General features: G+C 44.8%; 1 protein-coding gene across 3 annotated transcripts in view; it reads right to left on the reverse strand.

Annotated features, from left to right (window-relative positions):
- Positions 1-5,141: 5,141 nt before the first annotated feature.
- Positions 5,142-23,309, reverse strand: part of LOC134609274 (zinc finger protein 420-like) — a 32,532-nt gene continuing 14,364 nt past the window's right edge. For 2 of the 3 annotated variants that reach the window (XM_063452922.1, XM_063452921.1), the window contains exons 3-5: positions 20,619-20,743; positions 7,790-7,909; positions 5,142-7,506 (exon numbers count right to left, since the gene is read on the reverse strand). In XM_063452922.1, coding sequence (XP_063308992.1) covers positions 5,372-7,506; positions 7,790-7,909; positions 20,619-20,682 — 2,319 coding nt within the window. In that variant the 5' untranslated portion in view covers positions 20,683-20,743 and the 3' untranslated portion in view covers positions 5,142-5,371. The remainder of the gene's footprint in view (positions 7,507-7,789; positions 7,910-20,618; positions 20,744-23,309) is intronic. The other variant, XM_063452923.1, reaches the window with a different exon arrangement.

Genomic DNA, 23,309 nt, shown 5'->3' on the forward strand with positions numbered 1-23,309 from the left:
CGTGCATAAAGGGCCAAATCGCCCAGGGACCGTAGTCACAGGGTAAGAGGCGGGCAAGCAGCCCCCTCCAAAACACAGTGGCGAAGTGGCTTTCGCTACACTCATTATGTACATTATCTTTACCTCACATTAAGCCCTTCGGTTCACCTATATCTATTTAGGCGAGTTTATTATATCCTTCATAGATCTGATATTGAAACTGCTCACATATAGCAAGGTTGTGAGTAAATGCTATCTTGGTCTTGTTTCAGGTCCAATGCCTTCACACGGCCATTCTGGGCCTTCATTTCATTCCCATCATATGGCCTTCTGTGGAAAGCCCAATACGACCAATTCAGCCCATCATTTGGGCTTTGCATAAGTATCTTCCTGCTTCATGGGGGTTATATGTATACACCACTCTTTCTTACATTTCATTACACCACTTATACTTGCTAGGCCTATACCAACCAGCCTATACAGCCCTTATTCTGCCTGAAAAACTCCATGGTATGTTAATCCCTTATTCTATACATTGTATCCTCACTTCACATACTGTCACTTTGTTCTTGCACATTATTTGCAATGGCTTGTCTCAAGCCACCTACGTTAAGACACCATATAATCTATTGTGTTGGTTGTATACTTGTCATCCTTTGGCATGGGCCTTTTAGTCAGCCTCCACTGAATGCCACGTTATCATCCTTCTAGCTTAACTACTCTTCCTACCTTTACAAATGGACTGGACCAAACAGGAGGGCTTCATTATTGGCCATTTCACAACACCTGCACCTTGGTATGCTTATCCTTCTTTTGTTCGTTCAATTCATCCGTACCCCTCATACATCCCTATTTCTCCATCCAGCAGTTCAGGACCAACATTGAGCACATCCAGGCCAACATATCCAGGCCTCCTCGGTCTGTCACTATTTTAACTGTTTAGTACCTCCACTTTGAGGCACTTGCTAGTTGTGGTATTTCGCTTCCTGCAGTACGCTATGTGATTTGATGTGATGGTTGGTTATTTCTCATACATTGTTCAGGTCCTTCTAGTTTTAGGATGTGCAGTGGGAATTCATGCCTATATTCAGTTCAATCAGGTATTCGGTACCAGCTTTTGATGTAAACTGTTAATTTTCAGTTACTCCACATGTCTGCACTGTTTTGTCTTATATCATACCTTTCTGTCACTATCTCTACTTGCTCCAAACTTGCGGCTGGTTATCCTCAACTTGATAATTTCTAAAATTGTACCTGTGGCAAACCTAGCCACTTCAGACTATAGAACTGTGACTCTAAAGGTTGTCCTAAACACTGCGGCCCTATTCTGTTTGAATGTACTTTGCATTCTGTATTGAAATGTATGTTTGCATGTAATCCTTATAGCATTCGTATGCTTGCAGCCGAAAGCCGCTAGCATTTACATGGTTGTTTCACGAACAGCAACTTTACTGGCTGTTCGTGAAACGAACTAAGTACCGAGCCCAAGTCCACACACTGAGGGTCGTGTGGCACCAATTACCAGATTGCAACATTGTTGCAATCGGTAGTTAAGTGCTTTCCTGGGTGGCCGTCGTTCGACTACCGACCACGCGGCGGTCGGCCATCTTGGATCCTTTGTCTCCCCAGCGGTGTTTTGTCGTTGAGCGCCTGGAACTGAAAACGGCTACTCGACGGCACGATCACCGCTGTACTTCCAAGCCGTTCGGGAGCTCCGGTCTTCTATTGTGGTTCCCCATCGGTGTTCGGTACTTTCAGACGACCTTAATAATAAAGTGTATTTCGTGCGGCGTTCGGTTGTTTTAGCTGGGATCTGAGCGGTACTCTCCCGAAAGGTGCACTTAGACCCCAGCTATCTACCGAACGTCCGTTCGTCAGAATAACATGAATATTGTACAAGTGGTGAATTTAAATGTAAAATGCCGGTTCTGCTGCACGGAGGGATAATCCACTTAACGGTATATTCCAGTGGGAGTATCCCTCTCGTGCAGCAGTGCCTGATGGGAGAAATGCTCCAAACGTTAAGTCACCCATGCAGTCCATTACTGTATTACCCCTGCTATGTCAGTAAGGAAACCCCTTGCATGGGGACTTGCATAAATACTGGAAGCTGTGAATGAAGACCTCAGTTGACTCCCAGAACTGTGTTTCGTCCGGTTACTGGGGGATTTGAGATATTGCCTTACTTTTCAGCGCTGACTGTAGATTACCTTTAATACCAGCGGAGATCGTGGGATTTAATATTGCCGCTCTGCTACAGTACCCTCACCTCTTGACATATACTTCACAGGGGTCTTGTTGTTCAATTATTCTGGTCACCTCCTTAATGGTCTATATCATTATGCCAGGTCTCAACAGGTATACTTTATACCGACCATTGCATATCTGGGGGTACTTTTGCATCTATGGTCAACTGAGTCATTTAGTTGCCCATTTCCTTTAGTTAGTTTGGTAACAGATAGTATTTTGTGTCCTGGGCTCATTGCACTTACTTTACCTGCCTTACCGGCAATCTCTGTTGCATTTTCATTGGTGTCGTAGTTCTGAATTATGAACACTAAGTTCTTGGGTCTCTCTCTCTGGTTGGATTTTGGATCTCTGTAAACATTTATTTTGCCCTCCACTTTCTATTCACCTATTCTTACCATCAACCTCTAGCATAGTTTTCATATATCTGCCAGGTGTATGCCTAATCATGCCACATTTATTGTTTTGCATTTACGGTTTTCAAGTCACCACGCAACCACTCGCTCTACAGAATTTATCTTTAGCTTGGTCTGGCTGTTAGGGTTCCCTAAGTGGCCATAGGTAGTTTTTCGGCTTCTTGTGCCATTATATAGCTGTCCCGCGAGGTCAACTCCCATCTTCAACTACGGAGGTATTCGCCCCTCGGGCCAAATCATAGTTACTGCCTCGCATCTCCGCCCTCTTGGCAAGAGCAGTTAGGGCCTCACATGTCACGGCCAACTTATTTAGAATCTCTTTAATCCTCACCGAGAGGCCAACACCCCACCACAACGCTTGTTGGCAAACAATCCCAACGGGCCAAATCCTAGGTAGAACTTCTCATCGCCACTTGGCAACTACTTAGGTTTCCAAGTCACCAATTTAGCGTAATTGTTTCGCCACTTGGCATAACATAGCTCAGCCACTATCTTGGTGTAATACAGTATCTCCCACTAACAAATTTTCTTTTTCAGGTATGGTTACAAATGCTGATAAAATGTAAAGTATTGATTGTGTAATGTAGACATGTATTAAAGTGTTAAACTATTAACTTTTTGCCCTCTTTTTACAGACCTACCCGAATGTCGGTTTTGGCACACCACAACCGACTTGTGCACCACTAACATAAATCGGCTTATTGTCCCCAACCACAAATTTAGTTTCTGCAGCCATTGCAAGCCCCTCCCCTCTTTCCCCATCTTTCTGGAAAATTGTCTGTTCAGAGTCTTCTCATTGAGTGGATTTTCATTCACAGAGCTATACTACAATATTTACAAGGGCTGTGCTAAATCAGCACTTTTGTAAATTGAGGATAAAAAAGGGCATTATTATTTATTTCACTGGTAAGTTATAGGACTGAATTCACAAGGAACCATATCTATACCAACATGGACTTCTGTTAGAAAAGCCAGGATATCGCCTCACAGAAAGGGTAGAACCAGGGACCACTTGCATATTTCAGAATACACATCAAGCTCTAAATAGGATGAAAGGCAATCACTGAGTATATCTGGTTTATTTATATTCCCCCACTCCAAACACATTACTATACTATTAGAGACACAATCTCAGTACCAGAACCAATACAGCTTAATGTAGTGTTTCCGGTGCAAAGAATCGGTCCCTACAGCCGCAGCAATGCAAACAACTGAGAGAAGGCAGTGTTTACATTGTGTACTAAGGCACCTCTAGAGGCTGCCACTCAGAGAGCCACTAGCGGAGCTTCCTATCGCAATCTCTGCAGGACCAACATTCGTATCTATAATGTGCTTTACACAGAGACAATGAACTCTGCCCATAGAGATGCACTGAGTCAAAGATGCTGATTTGCGCAGTGTTGCGTTTTGCCACGCATGTGCACTAGCCTCTAAATGGTTTCTAACGGGGAAGTACTGGATTAGCTGAGATTATCTTTGATGAAGATGATCCCAGTACGTCAGGGGATTAATAAGTAAATCTTATTTATTTATTGTACATGGGGGCCCTTAATCACATCCGTATTCACAACGTCCGATTTCCTTTCATATACGGTAATTAGAAATGTAATTGATGGAGAATATGGAATATTTTGGTTCTTTAGCCACAAACAAAATGTAATGTTTATATTTGAGAAGCCAGAAAATGGCAGGGTTATCTCCTCAAATGTTAAAGGAAAACTATAGGGTCAGGAACACAAACGTGTTACTGACCCTATATTGCTAAAAATGCCCCCACATAAATATAGTAAAATCTTACTTTTATTCCAGTTTGCTGCTGCTGGCTCTACCCCTAATCTGCCTTCTTGACTGACATCACCACAAGTGTTGATCAAAGCCCATCACACTGCTTTCCCACAGGAAAGCCTTGGATTGGCTGAGACTGTCAAGGAGGCAGATCACGAGCAGCGCAAGTCTAACACAGCCCTGACCAATCAGTATCTCCTCATAGAGATACATTGAACCAATGCATCTCTATGGGGAAAGTTCAGTGTCTCCATGCAGAGGATGGAGACAGTGAATGCCAGTCACACTGTGCAGCACTGCCCCAGGAAGCACCTATAGCAGTTTATTGCAAAAAAGTCTGAAGGGACTGATTATTCTCACAAAAACCAAATACAATATGTTGTAGTTGTTCTGGTGACTATAATGTCTTTTTAACATTTGCCCTCTCAAACTGAGCCTCTATGGGAAAAAAAACACAAACAAATGTTAAGTCCATGTCTGGTGTTAATCAGGTAGATCCATCATGTGCTGCTGGTTGATGGGTTTTTATTTTAATATCCCTGGTTTCCAACAGCCGTGTCAATTTGGGTGCAGAAACCCAGTGAAAAGACGTAACTATAATCCCATAAACTTAACCAAAGCATAACACTGTGAACGCAAGGCAACATATAAAAGGTAATAAAACAGACATATTACTTAATATAATCCACAGATACATTGATATCTGGTGTGAAGACAAACTGTAATTATAGTGAATGTCTGCTTTGACATAAACATACCGCAGAATAGATTTTAATTTAAAGGGTTATTCACCAAAGTGAGAATTCAAGTTGAATTAAAAAGGTAAAAATAGCTGAACTGGATACATTTTTAAAGTCCACTCTGCTTTCAGTTCGACTGCTCTGGCTTCTTTTGGAGTGAATAACCGTGCTAGTGCAGGCTCCCCGGTACACACAGCCGGAAGGCTAAATCTTTGTAGTGGGCTCTTTCACTGTTTTCTCTGTAACAGAAAGAAGCTTTGGCAAGTTCAGTGGTGACACAGCAGAATTGGAAGCAACCATTGAATTAACCTTCTTCTTGTTGTGGGATTTCTGGTGCTTGGTGAGGGTTGAACTACGGCTGAAAGGTTTCCCACACTCAGAACAGGTGTAAGGCTTTTCTCCACTGTGGATTCGAGAGTGTATGGCGAGGTGTGAGTGCTGGACAAAGCTTTTTCCACAGTGCGCACATGTGTAGGGTTTTTCCTTGGTGTGAATCCTAGAATGAGTCATTAAGTAGGTGCTTCGACTGAAACCTTTCCCACATTCCCCGCAAGTGTATGGTTTCTCTCCAGTGTGCGAACGCAGGTGATTGTTATAATCGGAGCTCTGAATGAAACGTTTCCCACATTCAGAGCAGGAATAAGGCTTCTCTCCCGTGTGAATTCTCTGGTGCCGCAGAAAAGCAGATTTGCAGGGACAGCCTTTGCCACAGTAACTGCAGACATAGGCAGCCTTTTGAATTTTGCCACCAAGGAAGCTGCTGGTTTCCGGAGGAATGGGACACACACTTTTGTAAGTTGTGTCATTCATCTTGTAACAATTTTGTAAGTCTGAATGTGGTGGATCTGCCTCCTCTCTTGTGGGGAGTGTGGCAGCTGCGCTTTTTGTAGGTTCTGTACATGATTTGTCTCTCCTAAACTCATATTCAGAGTTAATGTTTTGCATCTTTGTGTTGTCTGTGGTTCCTGACAAAGTACAGGAGTTTTCATAATCATTTTTGGGACTATCTTCCACTTTCACTACTCTTGTCTCTGTCAAGTGGTTGGACGTTTGAGTATCCCGGTTGCACGAGCTCTTATTGGTTTCACCAGGTAGGTAGTTCTTCTTCCGCTGAAACTTCCTATGGTGGGATATGGGTCTTATATTTTCTCCTGAGCCCTTATCATAAACAAGAAATTTGCCTAGACTGGTCCGCATGATTTTGCGTGAGATTTTCTTTTCATCTTTGTAACTTTTTTTACAGCTCTCTGTTTGCTGCAAATGATCTGGTGTTTCCTCATTTTCCAATTTCACCTCTGTTTGTTGTGAATTCAACAAGCTTTCTTCTTTTCCATCTATGAGGGCCTCCCAAGATTGTGTACTGTTGTATGCAAACAGGCCATGGTCATGTTCCTCATTCTTTTTCTTGTACATGTGAAGTGTTTTTCTCCTGTGGGATTTTTTATGTTTTACGAGAGTTGAGCTTCGACTGAAGCAGTTGCCACATTCTATGCAGATGTAGGGCTTTTCCCCACTGTGGATCCGAAGGTGTAATGACAAGTGTGAGTGTTGGATGAAGCTTTTTCCGCAAACAGTACATAGATAGGGTTTCTCTTTGGTGTGAGTTCTAGAGTGAGTGACAAGGTATGTGTTGCGGCTGAAGCTTTTGCCACACTCGGCACAGGAGTATGGTTTCTCACCAGTGTGTGATCGCATATGATTGTTATAATCTGAGCTCTGGATGAAACTTTTGCCACACTCAGTACAGTGATAAGGTTTCTCTCCAGTGTGGATTCTCTGGTGCCTGATGAAAGCAGATCGACATGGGCAGCTCTTTCCACAGTACGAACAGATGTAGGTCTTTGTGGAAGGCTTCCCTTTGATGATAGACTCCACGTTGATAAATGGATATTCTCCGCCAATAGTCTCATTTCCCAAGATTTCTTGAAAGTCCAGGTGCTTCTCAAGGCAATTAGGAGGACTGTTTGTAGAGTCTGAGTTACCGTTGGCAAAACTTTCATTATGATTTTTAACTGGGGCCTCTATAACTCTGTCAGCATAGGAGTCAGTCTTATTCATGCTATCTTCATCAGGCCTGGTAGAAGTGTCTGCTGTCTCACCAGCAAGGCTTCGGAGATGGGCAATGATACTGGAGATGTCACTGGGACTACGGTCAGATTGGATGCCCTTATCTGGGGAGGTCCTGGACAGAGTAATCTGCAGGGTACTAGCGCTACACATCCCCCAGCTGGAGTCTCTGGGATAGCACGAAGAAAGATCATTATTTGGCAGCTGCATCTCCTGGGGTATGAAATGTGGGGATGAAAGCCCATTCTGGCTGTTATTCATGGAGTTGCCATCTGTGTAGGAGAGAAGAAGATGGTACAAATCATAGCTTCAAAAGTTTCAAAAGCGCCCGAAGATTTTAAATCTAGACTGGTTTGTAAAAGCTGACATTGAAGAGGATAATGGCATGTGAGTCCTCAATGCATACTAAATGGAAATCAGAGAGAATTGATTTGTCAATTGCAAGAGACTGGAGTGAGTAAGGTGTTACAAGATCAATGAAATAGCGCTGTGATTACTGACAAGTCAATGGACTACAGAATTTAAAGCCAAAGCAACATTTTAACTTTTACTTACCAGAGAGAACATTCACTCCAGCTGCACCCCTTGTAGAGAGTTGCAGCGCCTCAGAACACGTATCTGCTCCACGGTCAAGCATGGACACAATGTCAGAATGGGCTGCAGGAGGCTCTGAATCTTAAACACAAAGACACACCATCAAAGTATTTTACAAACTTAGAATTCAACATTCATTACTAATGTTACTTCTCTTTACACAGGACCGACCCATTAACTATTCAGTAGGTCACTATACAAAGGGCCCTTAACCATCCAGCTGTTCACTATACACAGTGCCGGCTCCTTAGCCCATCAATAGGTCACAATACACAGGGCCGACCCCTTAACCATCCAGCAGGTCACTACACACAGGGCCGACCCCTTAACCATCCAGTTGGTCACTACACACAGGGCCGACCCCTTAACCATCCAGTAGGTCACTACACACAGGGCCGACCCCCTAACCATCCAGTAGGTCACTACACACAGGGCCGACCCCTTAACCATCCAGTAGGTCACTACACACAGGGCCGACCCCCTAACCATCAGAAGGTCACTACACACAGGGCCGACCCCTTAACCATCCAGCAGGTCACTATACACAGGGCCGAACCCTTAACCATCCAGTAGGTCACTACACACAGGGCCGATCCCTTAACCATACACTATACACAGTGCAGGCTCCTTAACCCATCATAGGTCACTATACACAGGGCCGACCCCTTAACCCATTAGCAGGTCACTATACACAGGGCCGACCCCTAACTATCCAGCAGGTCACTATACACAGGGCCGACACCTTAACTATCCAGCAGGTCACTATACACAGGGCCGACCCCCTAACCATCAGCAGGTCACTACACACAGGGCCAACCCCTTAACGCATCAGAAGGTCACTACACACAGGGCCGACCCCTTAACCATCCAGCAGGTCACTATACACAGGGCCGAACCCTTAACCCATCAGCAGGTCATTACACACAGGGCCGACACCTTAACTATCCAGCAGGTCACTACACACAGGGCCGACACCTTAACTATCCAGCAGGTTACTATACACAGGGCCGACCCCCTAACCATCAGCAGGTCACTACACACAGGGCCGACCCCTTAACCATCCAGCAGGTTACTATACACAGGGCGGTCCCTTAACCATTCAGCAGGTCACTACACACAGGGCGGTCCCTTAACCATCCAGCAGGTTACTATACACAGGGCGGTCCCTTAACCATTCAGCAGGTCACTACACACAGGGCCAACCCCTTAACCCATCAGCAGGTCATTATACACAGGCGGACCCCTTAGAATGGGCTGCAGGAGGCTCTGCATCTTAAACACAAAGACACACCATCAAAGTATTTTACAAACTTATAATTTAACATTCATTACTAATGTTACTTCTCTTTACACAGGGCCGACCTATTAACTATTCAGTAGGTCACTATACAAAGGGCCCTTAACTATCCAGCAGGTCACTATACACAGGGCCGACCCCTTAACTATCCAGCAGGTCACTATACACAGGGCCGACCCCTTAACTATCCAGCAGGTCACTATACACAGGGCCGACCCCTTAACCATCCAGCAGGTCACTATACACAGGGCCAACCCCTTAACCCATCAGCAGGTCACTATACACAGGGCCGACCCATTAACCATCCAGCAGGTCACTATATACAGGGCGGTCCCTTAACCATTCAGCAGGTCACTATACACAGGGCCGACCCCTTAACCCATCAGCAGGTCACTACACACAGGGCCGACCCCTAACCATCAGCAGGTCACTATACACAGGGCCAACCCCTTAACCAATCAGAAGGTCACTACACACAGGGCTGACCCCTTAACCATCCAGCAGGTCACTATACACAGGGCGGATCCCTTAACCATACAGCAGGTCACTATACACAGGGCCGACCCCTTAACCATCCAGCAGGTCACTATACACAGGGCCGACCCCTTAATCATCCAGCAGGTCACTATACACAGGGCCGACCCCTTAACCATCCAGCAGGTCACTATACCCAGGACATACTTGAAAACGAGAGAAATCTCAATGTATCTTTCCTGGAACCGGGGCGAGACGGAAAACGAGCATGAAATGCCTTGAGGAGACGAGGGGCATGCACATCTTCCCGGACCACCCAAGACCTTTCCTCAGGACCATAACCTTTCCAGTCAACAAGATATTGCACCCTCCCCCGAGAATCGAGAATGGACTTGACTTCATACTCCTCCTGACCCTCTACCTGGACAGAACGAGGGGAGGACACAGCGGAGGAAAACCTGTTACAAACCAAAGGTTTCAATAAGGAAACATGAAAGGAGTTCGGGATGCACAGGGCAGGCGGAAGAGCCAGACGATACGCAACCGGGTTTATACGAGACAGAACCCTGTAAGGACCTATGTAACGAGGAGCAAATTTCATGGAAGGAACCTTCAAGCGGATGTTTTTGGTACTCAGCCATACCCTATCACCCGGGGAAAAAACCGGAGCCACCCGTCTGCGTTTGTCAGCGTGTCGCTTGGACACCGTGGAATTATGAAGAAGAATTCGTAGAGTCTGATCCCACAACTTCCTCAGATTGGCAACATGAACATCAACCGACGGTATCCCTTGGGAAGGGGAAACCGACGGAAGAACGGAAGGATGAAAGCCATAATTCATGAAAAAGGGGCTAGAACGAGTAGAATCGCAAACGAGATTGTTGTGCGCAAACTCCACCCAAGGAATCAGACCGACCCAATCGTCCTGGTGTTCAGAAACAAAACAACGCAAAAATTGTTCAACCTTTTGGTTGGTGCGTTCGGCAGCTCCGTTGGACTGGGGATGATAGGCAGAAGAAAAATTCAATTTGATGCCAAATTGAGAACAGAAGGACCTCCAAAACCGGGAAACAAATTGGGACCCTCTATCAGAAACAATTTCAGAAGGAATACCATGTAAACGAAAAATCTCCCTCGCGAAAATCTCAGCCAATTCGGGAGAAGAGGGCAATTTAGGCAGGGGTACAAAATGAGCCATTTTAGTAAACCTGTCAATCACCGTGAGGATAACAGTATGTTTTTTAGAAACAGGCAAATCGACAATGAAGTCCATAGCCAAACAAGACCATGGTTTCTCGGGAATTTCTAGGGGGTGCAAAAGCCCACATGGAAGCGTATGAGGTTGTTTAGTCCTCATACAGACATCACATGCCCCGACGAAGTCTTTAACATCCTTGCGTAACGAAGGCCACCAGAAATCTTTAGAAATCAGAGAACATGACTTGCGTATGCCAGGGTGTCCGGCAAATTTACTGTTATGAAAACACTGCATCAGTTCCAGTTGGAGTTCAGGAGGAACGAAGTATCGATCCCCAGGAACAAGTCTGGGGGCCAGATGCTGTACTTTCTTGATCTCAGCAAGCAACGGGGAGTGAATCTTGATGCTCGTGTTGGCAACAATATTACACTTGGGAACTACAGAAGAAAAAACCATATCAGACATAGTAGAAGGTTCATGTTGGCGGGACAATGCATCAGCCTTAGAGTTCTTAGAACCAGGTCTATAAGTGAGCACGTAGTTGAAATGAGTAAGGAACAAAGACCAACGAGCCTGCCTGGCGGACAAGCGCTTGGCTTCCCCTATATAGGACAAATTCTTGTGATCCGTCAAAATAGTAACCGGGTGTAAAGTCCCTTCCAACAAATGTCTCCACTCCTTTAAAGCCATAATGACCGCTAATAGTTCCCTGTCACCAATATCATATCTGCTTTCAGGCCCAGACAATTTCTTAGAAAAAAAACCACATGGGTGCAGTGGTTTATTCAAACCTAGCCTTTGGGACAAGATAGCACCTATACCTGTCTCTGAGGCGTCTACCTCGAGTAAAAAAGGCAAAGAGGTGTCAGGATGAACTAATATCGGTGCTGAGGCAAACTGTTCCTTGAGTGTTCTGAAAGCAACAAGCGCCTCAGGAGACCAGGTCTTGGTATCAGCACCCTGTCTAGTCATATTGGTAATAGGAGCAATAATAGAAGAGTACCCCTTAATGAAGCGCCTATAATAATTGGAGAATCCGATAAACCTCTGAATGGCCTTGAGTCCCTTGGGCAATGGCCAATCTAAAATTGATTGGAGTTTAACCGGGTCCATCCTAAACCCGTCTCCAGAAATAACGTAACCAAGAAAGTTTATCTGAGATTGGTCAAAGCTACACTTCTCCAATTTGCAGTACAAACCATGTTGTAGAAGCTTGCGTAATACCCTTCTGACTTGTTTGTGGTGAGTCTCAGGCTCTCTAGAGTGTATTAGTATATCATCCAAATAAACTATAACACATTCATGTTGAAATTCCCTAAGAACCTCATTAATTAGGTCCTGGAATACAGCAGGAGCATTGCAAAGCCCGAAGGGCATTACCGTATACTCATAGTGGCCATACCGGGTATTGAAAGCCGTTTTCCATTCGTCTCCCTGCTGAATTCTCACCAAGTTATAAGCTCCCCCAGATCTAACTTGGTAAAAATCTTGGAGCCTTTCAGACGATCAAATAGCTCAGTAATCAAGGGAATAGGATAAGCATTTCTGATCGTTATCTTATTCAAGCCCCGATAATCAATGCAAGGCCGTAGAGTGCCGTCTTTCTTATCTACAAAAAAGAAACCGGCCCCGGCTGGAGAAGAGGATCTCCTAATAAATCCCTTGTCTAGGTTCTCCCGTATGTACTCCTCTAAGACTAAGTTCTCCTTAGTGGATAGAGGATATACTGTACCCCTCGGAGGCATAGTACCAGGCAGGAGTCTAATCTTACAGTCAAAGGACCTGTGTGGGGGTAAAGTATCAGCCCTCTTTTTATCAAAGACTGCCTTTAAATCCAGGTACTGAGATGGTATCCGTAAATATGTGGACTGGTTAGAGTTACTTGGTGCGTCAACTACGCAAACCGGTGAGACTTTCTGTAAACAACCTCTCTGGCAACCCTGACCCCAGGAGACTATCTCACCTTGTTCCCAATCAATAATAGGGTTATGCTTCTTAAGCCAGGGATACCCCAAGACTATTGGAACCGAAGGAGATGAGATAAGCATGAGGGATATTCCCTCCTCGTGTAAAATACCAATGGTTAACTTAACTGGTATAGTCTCACGAAAAATAACATGGTCTGATAATGGTCTACCATCTATGGCCTCAACGGCCAAGGGTGTATCCCTTAGCTGAGATGGGATAGAGTGGTTTGTGACAAAGGCTTGGTCAATAAAGCTTTCAGCTGCTCCGGAATCTATCAATGCCATAGCATTAAGTACTCCCTTTTCCCAAGCTAAAGAAACTGGTAACAGAAGCCTATGATCCTTGTAATCATATATAGAGGACAAGATAGAAACACCCAAGGCCTGTCCTCTTGAGAAACTTAGGTGCAAGCGTTTCCCGGACGGTTAGGACAATTTAGGCGTAGGTGACCTCTTACTCCACAATACATACACAGACCCTCCCTTCTCCTGTATTGTCTTTCACTTTCTGAGAGACGAGTGTTACCTATTTGCATAGGTTCTGGGAGAGCTAGAGTTGTAGATTCAGAATTCTGAAATGCGGGAGCTAGTCTTAAGGAAGGTCTATGAGTTCTATCTCGAGTGTTCTGCCTCTGTCTCATGCGTTCATCTATTCGAGAAATAAATGAAATTAATTCTTCCAAATTTTCAGGAAGATCTCTTGTGGCAACCTCATCTAGGATCTCATCTGATAATCCGTTCAGAAATACGTCCATATAGGCCTGTTCATTCCACTTGACCTCTGCTGCCAAGGATCTGAACTCTAACGCATAATCCACAAGGGTTTGGCTATGCTGTCTAAGACGTAATAGTAGTCTAGCTGCATTGGCCTTTCTTCCTGGAGGGTCAAAAGTCCTCCTAAAAGTAGCGACAAATGCATTATAATTATAGACTGATTATCATTTTCCCACAGAGGGTTAGCCCATCTAAGAGCTTTGTCAATGAGTAACGAGATTATGAATCCAACCTTCGCCCTGTCTGTAGGGTAGGCGCGGGGTTGTAATTCAAAATGAATCCCTATCTGGTTTAGGAAACCTCGACAGGTATCCGGAGAACCGCCATAGCGTAAAGGGGAAGTAACACGGGAAGAGGCTCCCACTGTGGCTACCTCTAGACCTGAATTAACAAGAGAGATGGATGGTGTATGCATCTCCTCTGATTGATTACTAGGATGGGATAGCAATGCTTGCAGCGCCAGAGCCATCTGGTCCATTCTATGGTCCATGGCTTCAAATCCAGCAGCAGGTCACTATACACAGCAGGTCACTATACACAGGGCCAACCCCTTAACCCATCAGCAGGTCACTATACACAGGGCCAACCCCTTAACCATCCAGCAGGTCACTATACACAGGGCCGACCCCTTAACCATCCAGCAGGTCACTATACACAGGGCCGACCCCTTAACCATCCAGCAGGTCACTATACCCAGAACATACTTTAAAACAAGAGAAATCTCAATGTATCTTTCCTGGTAAAATATTTTATAAATAATACACAGGGCCGACCCCTTAACCCATCAGCAGGTCACTACACACAGGGCCGACCTCTTAACTATCCAGCAGGTCACTATACATAGGGCCGACCCCTTAACTATCCAGCAGGTCACTACACACAGGGCCGAGCCCTTAACTATCCAGCAGGTCACTATACATAGGGCCGACCCCTTAATATGCGCCCAATGAAAACATGCATGCATTTAATAAGACTTTTTGTCATTGGGGGTATATCTAAAACTGCAGTCGGAGTGGTTTTCATTTGTATATATTTACAGTGAGGGAAAAAAGTATTTGATCCCCTGTTGATTTTGAAAGTTTGTCCACTGACAATGATCAGTCTATAATTGTAATGGTAGGTGTATTTTAACAGTGAGAGACAGAATAAAAAAAAGAAAAAAGAAAAAATCCAGAAAAACGCATGTCAAAAAAGTTATAAATTGATTTGCATGTCAATGAGTGAAATAAGTATTTGATCCTCTATCAATCAGCAATATTTCTGGCAACCAGGTGTCTTTTATACAGGTAACGAGCTGAGATTAGGAGCACTCTCTTAACCTCTTAAGGACCAAACTTCTGGAATAAAAGGGAATCATGACGTGTCACACACGTCATGTGTCCTTAAGGGGTTAAAGGGATTGCTCCTAATCTTAACTTGTTACCTGTATCGAAGACACCTGTCCACAGAAGCAATCAATGAGATTTCAAACTCTCCACCATGGCCAGGAAGAAGAGCTGACCAAGGATGTCAGGGACAAGATTGTAAAACTACACAAGGCTGGAATGGGCTACAAGACCATCGCCAAGCAGCTTGATGAGAAGGTGATAACAGTTGGTGTGATTATTTGCAAATGGAAGAAACACAAAATAACGGTCAGTCTCCCTCGGTCTGGTGCTCCATGCAAGATCTCACCTCGTGGAGTTTCAAAGATCATGAGACTGGTGAGGAATCAGCCCAGAACTACACGGGAGGATCTTGTTAATCATCTCAAGGCAGCTGGGACCATAATCACCAAGAAAACAATTGGTAACACACTACGGCGTGAAGGACTGAAATCTTGCAGCACCCACAAGGTCCCCCTGCTCAAGAAAGCACATGTACAGGCCGGTCTGAAATTTGACAATGAACATCTGAATGATTCAGAGTAGAACAGGGTGAAAGTGTTGTGGTCAGATGAGATCAAAATCGAGCTCTCTGGCATCAACCCAACTTGCCATGTTTGAAGGAGGAGGAATGCTGCCTATGACCTCAAGAACACCATCCCCACCATCAAACATGGAGGTGGAAACATTATGCTTTGGTGGTGGTTTTCTGCTAAGGGGACAGGACAACTGCACCACATCAAAGGAACAATGGATGGGACAATGTACGTCAAATCTTGGGCCTTCCCTCGGCCAGGGCATTGAAAATGGGTCATGGATGGGTATTACAGCATGACAATGACCCAAAACACACAGCCAAGGCAACAAAAGAGTGGCCCAAGAAGAAGCACATTAAGGTCCTAGAGTGGCCTAGCTAGTCTCCAGACCTTAATTCCATAGAAAATCTGTGGAGGGAGCTGAAGGTCCAAGTTGCCAAATGTCAGCCTCAAAACCTTAATGACTTGGAGAGGATCTGCAAAGAGGAGTGGGACAAAATCCCTCCTGAGATGTGTGCAAACCTGGTGACCAACTACAAGAATTGTCTGACCTCTGTGATTGCCAACAAGGGTTTTGCCACCAAGTACTAAGTCGAAGGGGTCAAATACTTATTTCACTTATTGATATGGAAATCAATTTAAACTTTTTCGACATGCGTTTTTCTGGATTTTTTTTGTTATTCTGTCTCTTACTGTGACAGATCCATCTGTATAGACTAGTATTGCTGGTTCGTCTGTTTGCCTTTATTTTCGCTGGATTTCCTGTCTGTATGCCCCTGTTTGTGTGATTCTGGAATACCGATTGAAACTACCGAACAGACGGCCACCCAGGAGAGGAGTGTGCTGCTGGTTAACCTCTTGGCACCAATTAGAACGTTGTGGTTAACTGCAGACACCTCTCCATTCCAGTCGTCCGGGTGGTCGTCGTTCGTATGCCGACCACGAGGCGGCGGCCATTTTGGGACACGAGGAAGATCAGCGGTGTTCGGTGCAAATCCTATGGAACTAAAAAAACGGACACTTTATCTACCGAACACCGCTGGAAGCTGCCGCCCGCCTTCTATTTCGTCGAGGCGTACGAACACCGGTCAGTTCAGGAGTTTTGTGACATTAGTATGGACTTTACCCAGATAGCCGTCCCATGGCGATTCAACTAGGTACATCGATTCTGAGCGCTATTCGGTAGAAATATGCACTCAGATCCAGGCTATCTGGGGATACGTTACACGAACCATATTTATTCGGTATTGCTTCATTTATGTATTTTACTGTATTTTTCTTATTGTATTTTAAAATGGTGATTGTCTCTATCCTGGGAGATAATTAGGTTTCTTCCCAATTATCTCCGGGATAGAGAAGAAGGATTTATGGGTAAGATGGGAAGGGCTTATGTTGAAGCCACTGCGATTGGCTACTGTCCAATATGTTTTACAGTCTTTCACAATGTCCACTAGGGGAGTGTCCACCTTGTGGAGACCTGCATAAATACCGGGCAGGTAGCCCACATTAAACACATTCCTGTTTGACCCTCAAGACGGAGCTTGGTCACGTTTGTGGGGGGAATTATTACTGGGACAGCGCTTTCATTATTTCTAGCTGTGGAAGGAGCTCGACTGATTTGCTGATCGGGAGTTGCCGCGTTTGTATTCTCTGTTCGGGAGTTTGACGATCGGCTGGATGAAAACTGCATTTCCGGAGAAGGGGATTATTCACTAAACGGCGGCTTCATCTACCTGGCGGTGAGTGTCGTAACACTTACTGTTAAAATACACCTACCATTTTGAATATGCTGGGCAATTTTGGGCACCTGTTCTAAAGAAGGATATTATGGCACTAGAAAAAGTGCAGAGGCGGGCTACAAAATGAATAAAAGGAATGGAACATATCAGCTATGAAGAAAGGTTAACAAATTTAAACCTATTTAGTTTAGAAAAACGTCGCCTGAGAGGGGATATGATAACATTATACAAATATATTCGGAGCTAATACAAACCATTGTGTGGAAATCTATTCACAAACCGGACTTTACATAGGACACAAGGTCATGCGTTTAGACTGGAAGAAAGAAGATTTCGTCTAAGGCAAAGGAAAGGTTTTTTTTACTGTAAGAACAATAAGGATGTGGAATTCTCTGCCTGAAGAAGTGGTTTTATCAGAGTCCATACAGATGTTCAAACAGCTACTAGATGCATACTTGCAAAAACAGAATATTCAAGGATATAATTGTAACGGACCGTTTCAGCAGACAAGGGGTAAAAATCCGTTTAGGCGATAATCCCCTTTCTGAGACAGGCACAGCTACTGTAGAATCACCAAAACTCACGAATTGGATAGAAGTGAATGCACCAAACTCCCGAACTGCATACAAGGGAATAAGGTAGCACTCCAAACTCCCGAACTGGAACCTCACGAATAGCTGCTAGCAGACGAACAGGAAAAGCTCCCAAGCAGCTTACACTCCTGGCAGTCAGTCTCTCTCAGCATACAGTGAATCCCCCCCCCAAGAACGAGATAAAGCTCCGTGTTGGGGGTCAAGCAGTGGTCTGTTTATTGAGGGCTACCTGCCCCTGTATTTATGCAGGTCTCCCACCTGGTGGACACTCCCCTAGGGGACCAAATGGGAGACTGTAACAACGGACAGACAAGTACCAATTACAGACATACAGAAGTAAAACATGCCCACAATGCATCCTGGCTTCCTCCCCTCTGCCCTGGAGAAGTAATTCAATTATCTCCCAGGACAAAGGCAAAACTCCATTACACACGTGGGGACACAAAGACAGACTATCACTTTAAAATACACAAAGTTACTTTTTGCACATAAAACACAGACATTTCACATATCCCCAGATAGCTCAGGTCTGCGTGCACATTATTAGGTGAATGGCACTCAGACCACACGAATACAGTTTAATTGCCATGGATTCAAAGTCTTTAATTACACTAATATGCTCCATGGCATGGCTATCTGGGTTAAAACATTTCTCCAACATAAAATACCGAATTTACATGCATTCGTTAAATCCGTACGAATTAGAACCAGGGGCTGGAGGTTCAGCTGTGCCTGCACGTAAAAGTGTCCAGGTTTGGTGCATGAAAGCCGGGCAGAAAAGCGCTGGCTGCCCGGGGAGCTCCAGAACACCGCCATCGTGTGGCAGCTAGGTGTAACCGCGACCACCCAGTAACAACCAATTAAGCTGCGGTTAACCGCAGCTTCAGGGAGGTAAATGGAGGGCACACGCCAGCTTCTGGGTGGCCAATTAACAGCGCCGGCCGGCTTCCCACGGCTCTGGGGAGGCTGAAAAATGACTGTTTGTTCGGTAGATAGCATCTACCGAACGGCTGTGCAGAAAGGAAGGAATAAATCCTTCTGCACAGTAAAATTAACCCTTTAGCTGCCGGTCCATAATCCAAAGGCAGCAGGCGGGCAACCAGGCTCCTCCAATGCAATGTGGCGAGATTGGTCTCGTCACAATAATCTTTCAATGTAGGGTAACAGCTTCTCGATCCAAGGATAAATCTGACTGCCATTCTGGGGTCAAGAAGGAATTTGTTTCCTAGCTTGTTGCAAAATTGTGCTTCAAACTGTTTTTTTTTTTGCCTTCTTTTGGATCAACAGCAAAAAACAAATGTGAGGAAGGCTGAACTTGATGGACACAAGTCTCTTTTCAGCTATGTAACTATGTAATTAAAATTAGACTGATCCTTTCTTTGTCAGTGGACAAACTAATCAAATACTTTTTTCCCTCACTGTATATGCTCATTTAGGTGTGATACTAATGGTGACTCCCAGTTTGGACTGCAATAATTAAGGGATGGAATCGGGTTTAGATGGAATCGGTTGTGAATTAATTCTCCCCAGGGATTTGCTGGCTGCAGTTTATCAAGTCTTCTTCCAATATCGTAGGAAACTCTTAGGGAAACAAAACCATGGTGTCATTTCTGAACCTTCCCCCCACATCTCCTGTACCATGGCATCATTTCTGAACCTTCCCCACATCTCCTGCACCATGGCTTCATTTCTGAACCTTCCCTACATTTCCTCCACGATGGTGTGATCTCTGAACCTTCCCCACAATTCCTGCACCACGGCATCATTTCTGAACTTTTGCCCCCACATCTCCTGAACCATGGCATAATTTCTGAACTTTTGCCCCACGTCTCCTGCACCATGGTGTTATTTCTGAATCTTCCCCACATCTCCTGGACCATCGTGTCATTTCTGAACCTTCCCACCTCTTCTGCACCACTGTGACATTTCTGAACCTTCCTCCACATTTCCTGGCCCATGGTGTCATTTCTAAACCTTTCCCACATCTCCTGGACCATTGTGTAATTTCTGAACCTTTCCACCTCTTCTGCACCACTGTGACATTTCTGAACCTTCCTCCACATTTCCTGGCCCATGGTGTCATTTCTAAACATTTCCCACATCTCCTGCCCCATGGTGTCATTTCTAAACCTTTCCCACATCTCCTGCACCATGGTGTCATTTCTGAACCTTCCTCCGCATCTCCTGCACCATGGCATTATTTCTAAACCTTCCTCACATCTCCTGTACCATGACATCATTTCTAAACCTTTCCCACATCTGCTGTACCATGGTGAAATTTCTGAACCTTTTCCCCACATCTCCTGGACCACAATGTCATTCCTGAACCTTCCCCCTTCATTTCCTCCACCATTGTGTAATTTCTTCCCCACCTCTTCAGCACCATGGTGTGAATTCTGAACCTTCCCCACATCTCCTGAACCATGGTGTCATTCCTGAGCCTTCCTCAATATCTCCTGCACCACTGTGTCATTTCTGAACCTTCCCCACATCTCCTGCACTATGACGTCATTTCTTAACTTTTCCCACATCTTCTGCACCTCTGCAGGTCGGACAGAAAAGCCAGAAGTGACATTATTGAAGACATAAGCACTGGGAAAATCATCCACAGAGCAATTCAACCCATATCAACCCTAGATAGTCCTATAAACAGCCAAAGAGCATGTATTATATTCAGAATTCACAAGAGACAACAGTATCAATTCCCAGGCTGTGTGTAAAAGGAACCTCATATTCACCATCTCAAGATCCTTCCATGATTCCATCATTCTAGGGTTAGAATACAGCCGTTGTGACATAGTAACAATATAGCTGGAGGGACACTGAACACAGAAAATGTCCAACATACCAAAGAAGAAGAGGTCAAGATCGAATTCTCCATCATCTCGACCCTGCAAGGTTCCTTCAGACATTTTCCTTGGTCTTTGTGGTCCATGGAGTGTTCAGCAATGTCTTCATAGAACCATCAAAGCACTAAAAATGGTGAGAGAACGTATGTGAGATGTGACCTATCAACTTAAATAGCTGATTGGAGTTAATGAATAACAATGACCAGGATGAAAGATCTGATTTTACATTAACTCTGGAATCCACTGGTGATGCTACAGAACTTGTATTAAAACTGAAATATCAGTCTGGGCCATGTTATAGCTTAGTGTTCAGTGCTGGCCCATCCATCAACACTCACTGCTCCCTGCTGATTATATGACCTCAGGACAGGTCTTACTGAATGGATACCTCCCAACTATGTCCACATACTCTATGTAACTGCTTGCGGCTTTACGTTTTACCACCAAGCCCCTTAGAAGACTTGTCTGGAAAGGCTTTGATGACAATTTGAAATGTCAGTGTCTAGAGCAACTGTTAATTTTTTTATCTTTTTTTTGAGGGAAACATACAGTGATTTATACAGGACATTTTGGGCAGGGATTCCATGTTTACAGGGACATTCAGAGCACTAAAACAACAATAAAGGTATTCTCTAGGCACTGTAATCTCCTCATCTCATTGAAATGGTTATGGTGTCTGGAGTTCCCTTGTACCCCACTGGTTATTGCTAAATGAGAGTCTCCAGCAGTCCATCCTCTCTGTGCAGCTTGGGCTAATGAGGGAGCATTAACTTAAACAACAATGGAAGGCTGTGATTGTCTGAGAGTGTCAGCTGACTGTTTTCTGCCAATCCCAGAACCCATTGCTGGTGTCAATTGTTAAGGCTAGAAGGAAGTGTGTAATCTGTGCCTTAGCCACACCTTTGGTGGGGGAGGAGCTATGGGAAGCCAGGAATTCTCATTCAGTGTTACACGGCTCAAACATTAAATGGAGGGACAGCGCCAGGGGAATCCAGGCACTATGACCACTTCAATGAGACGGAATGGTTTAACAGTGAATGGAAGGACAGCGCCAGGGGACTCCAGGCACTATGACCACTTCAATGAGACGGAATGGTTTAACACTGAATGGAAGGACAGCGCCAGGGGACTCCAGGCACTATGACCACTTCAATGAGACGGAATGGTTTAACACTGAATGGAAGGACAGCGCCAGGGGACTCCAGGCACTATGACCACTTCAATGAGACGGAATGGTTTAACATTAAATGAAGGGACAGCGCCAGGCTACTTCAGGCACTATAACCACTTCAATGAGCCGGAATGGTTTAACACTAAATGGAGGGACAGCGCCAAGGGACCGCCGGCACTATAACCACTTCAATAAGACGGAATGGTTTAACATTAAATGGAGGGATAGCGCCAGGGGACTCAGGACACTATAACCACTTCAATTAGACAGAATGGTTTGACATTAAATGGAGGGACAGCCCCAAGGGCCTTCAGGCACTATAACCACTTCAATGACAGGAAATGATTTAATATTAAATGGAGGGACAGCGCCAGGGGACTCCAGGCACTATAACCACTTCAATTAGATGGAATGGTTTAACACTAAATGGAAGGGCAGCGGCATTGGTCTCCAGGCACTATAACTACTTTAATGTCATGAAATGGCAACAGTCGCACTGCTCAATTCTCTGCCATTGAGGAGTTAAATCACTTTGCTTGTTCCACCATAGTCACACCTCCCCTGGACACATGAAAGTAGGGTTTAGAGGTCGGACACTTACATGGATGCATCCTTCATCCAATAGGAAGCTACAGGTGATACTCAAAAAATTAGAATATCATGCAAACGTTCATTTATTTCAGTAATGCAACGTAAAAGGGGAAACTAATATATGAGATAGACACATTACATGCAAAGCAAGATAGTTCAGTTCATGATTATGACTTACAGCTCATGAAAACCCCAAATCCACAATCTCAGTAAATTAGAATATTCCATGCAATCAATAACACAAGGAGTATACATAGAACAATGTCGGACCTCTGAAAAGTATAAGCATGCATATGGACTCAGTACTTGGTATGGGCCCCTTTTGCAGCAATTACTGCCTCAATGCGGCGTGGCATGGAAGCTATCAGCCTGTGGCACTGCTGAGGTGTTATGGAAGACCAGGATGCTTCAATAGCGGTCTTCAGCTCTTCTGCATTGTTCGATTTCATGTCTCATCTTTCTCTTGGCAATGCCCCATAGATTCTCTATAGGATTCAGGTCAGCGAGTTTGCTGGCCAATCAAGCACAGTAATCCCACGGTTATGGAACCAGGCTTTGGTGCTTTTGGCAGTGTGGGCAGGTGCCAAGTCCTGCTGGAAAATGAAGTCAGCATCCCCATAAAGCTCGTCTGCGGAAGGAAGCATGAAGTGCTCCAAAATCTCCTGGTTGACGGCTGTGTTGACCCTGGACTTAATGAAGCACAGTGGACCAACACCAGCAGATGACATGGCTCCCCAAATCAACACAGACTGTGGAAACTTCACGCTGGATTTCAAGCATCTTTCAGTGTGTGCCTCTTCATTATTCCTCCAGACTCTGGGTCCTTGGTTTCCAAATGAGATGCAAAAGTTGCTCTCATCAGAAAAGAGGACTTTGGACCACTGAGCAACAGACCAGGTCTGTTTTTCTTTAGCCCAGGTAAGACGCT

Source organism: Pelobates fuscus, chromosome 4 (assembly GCF_036172605.1).
Source record: "Pelobates fuscus isolate aPelFus1 chromosome 4, aPelFus1.pri, whole genome shotgun sequence".
NCBI lineage: Eukaryota > Metazoa > Chordata > Amphibia > Anura > Pelobatidae > Pelobates > Pelobates fuscus.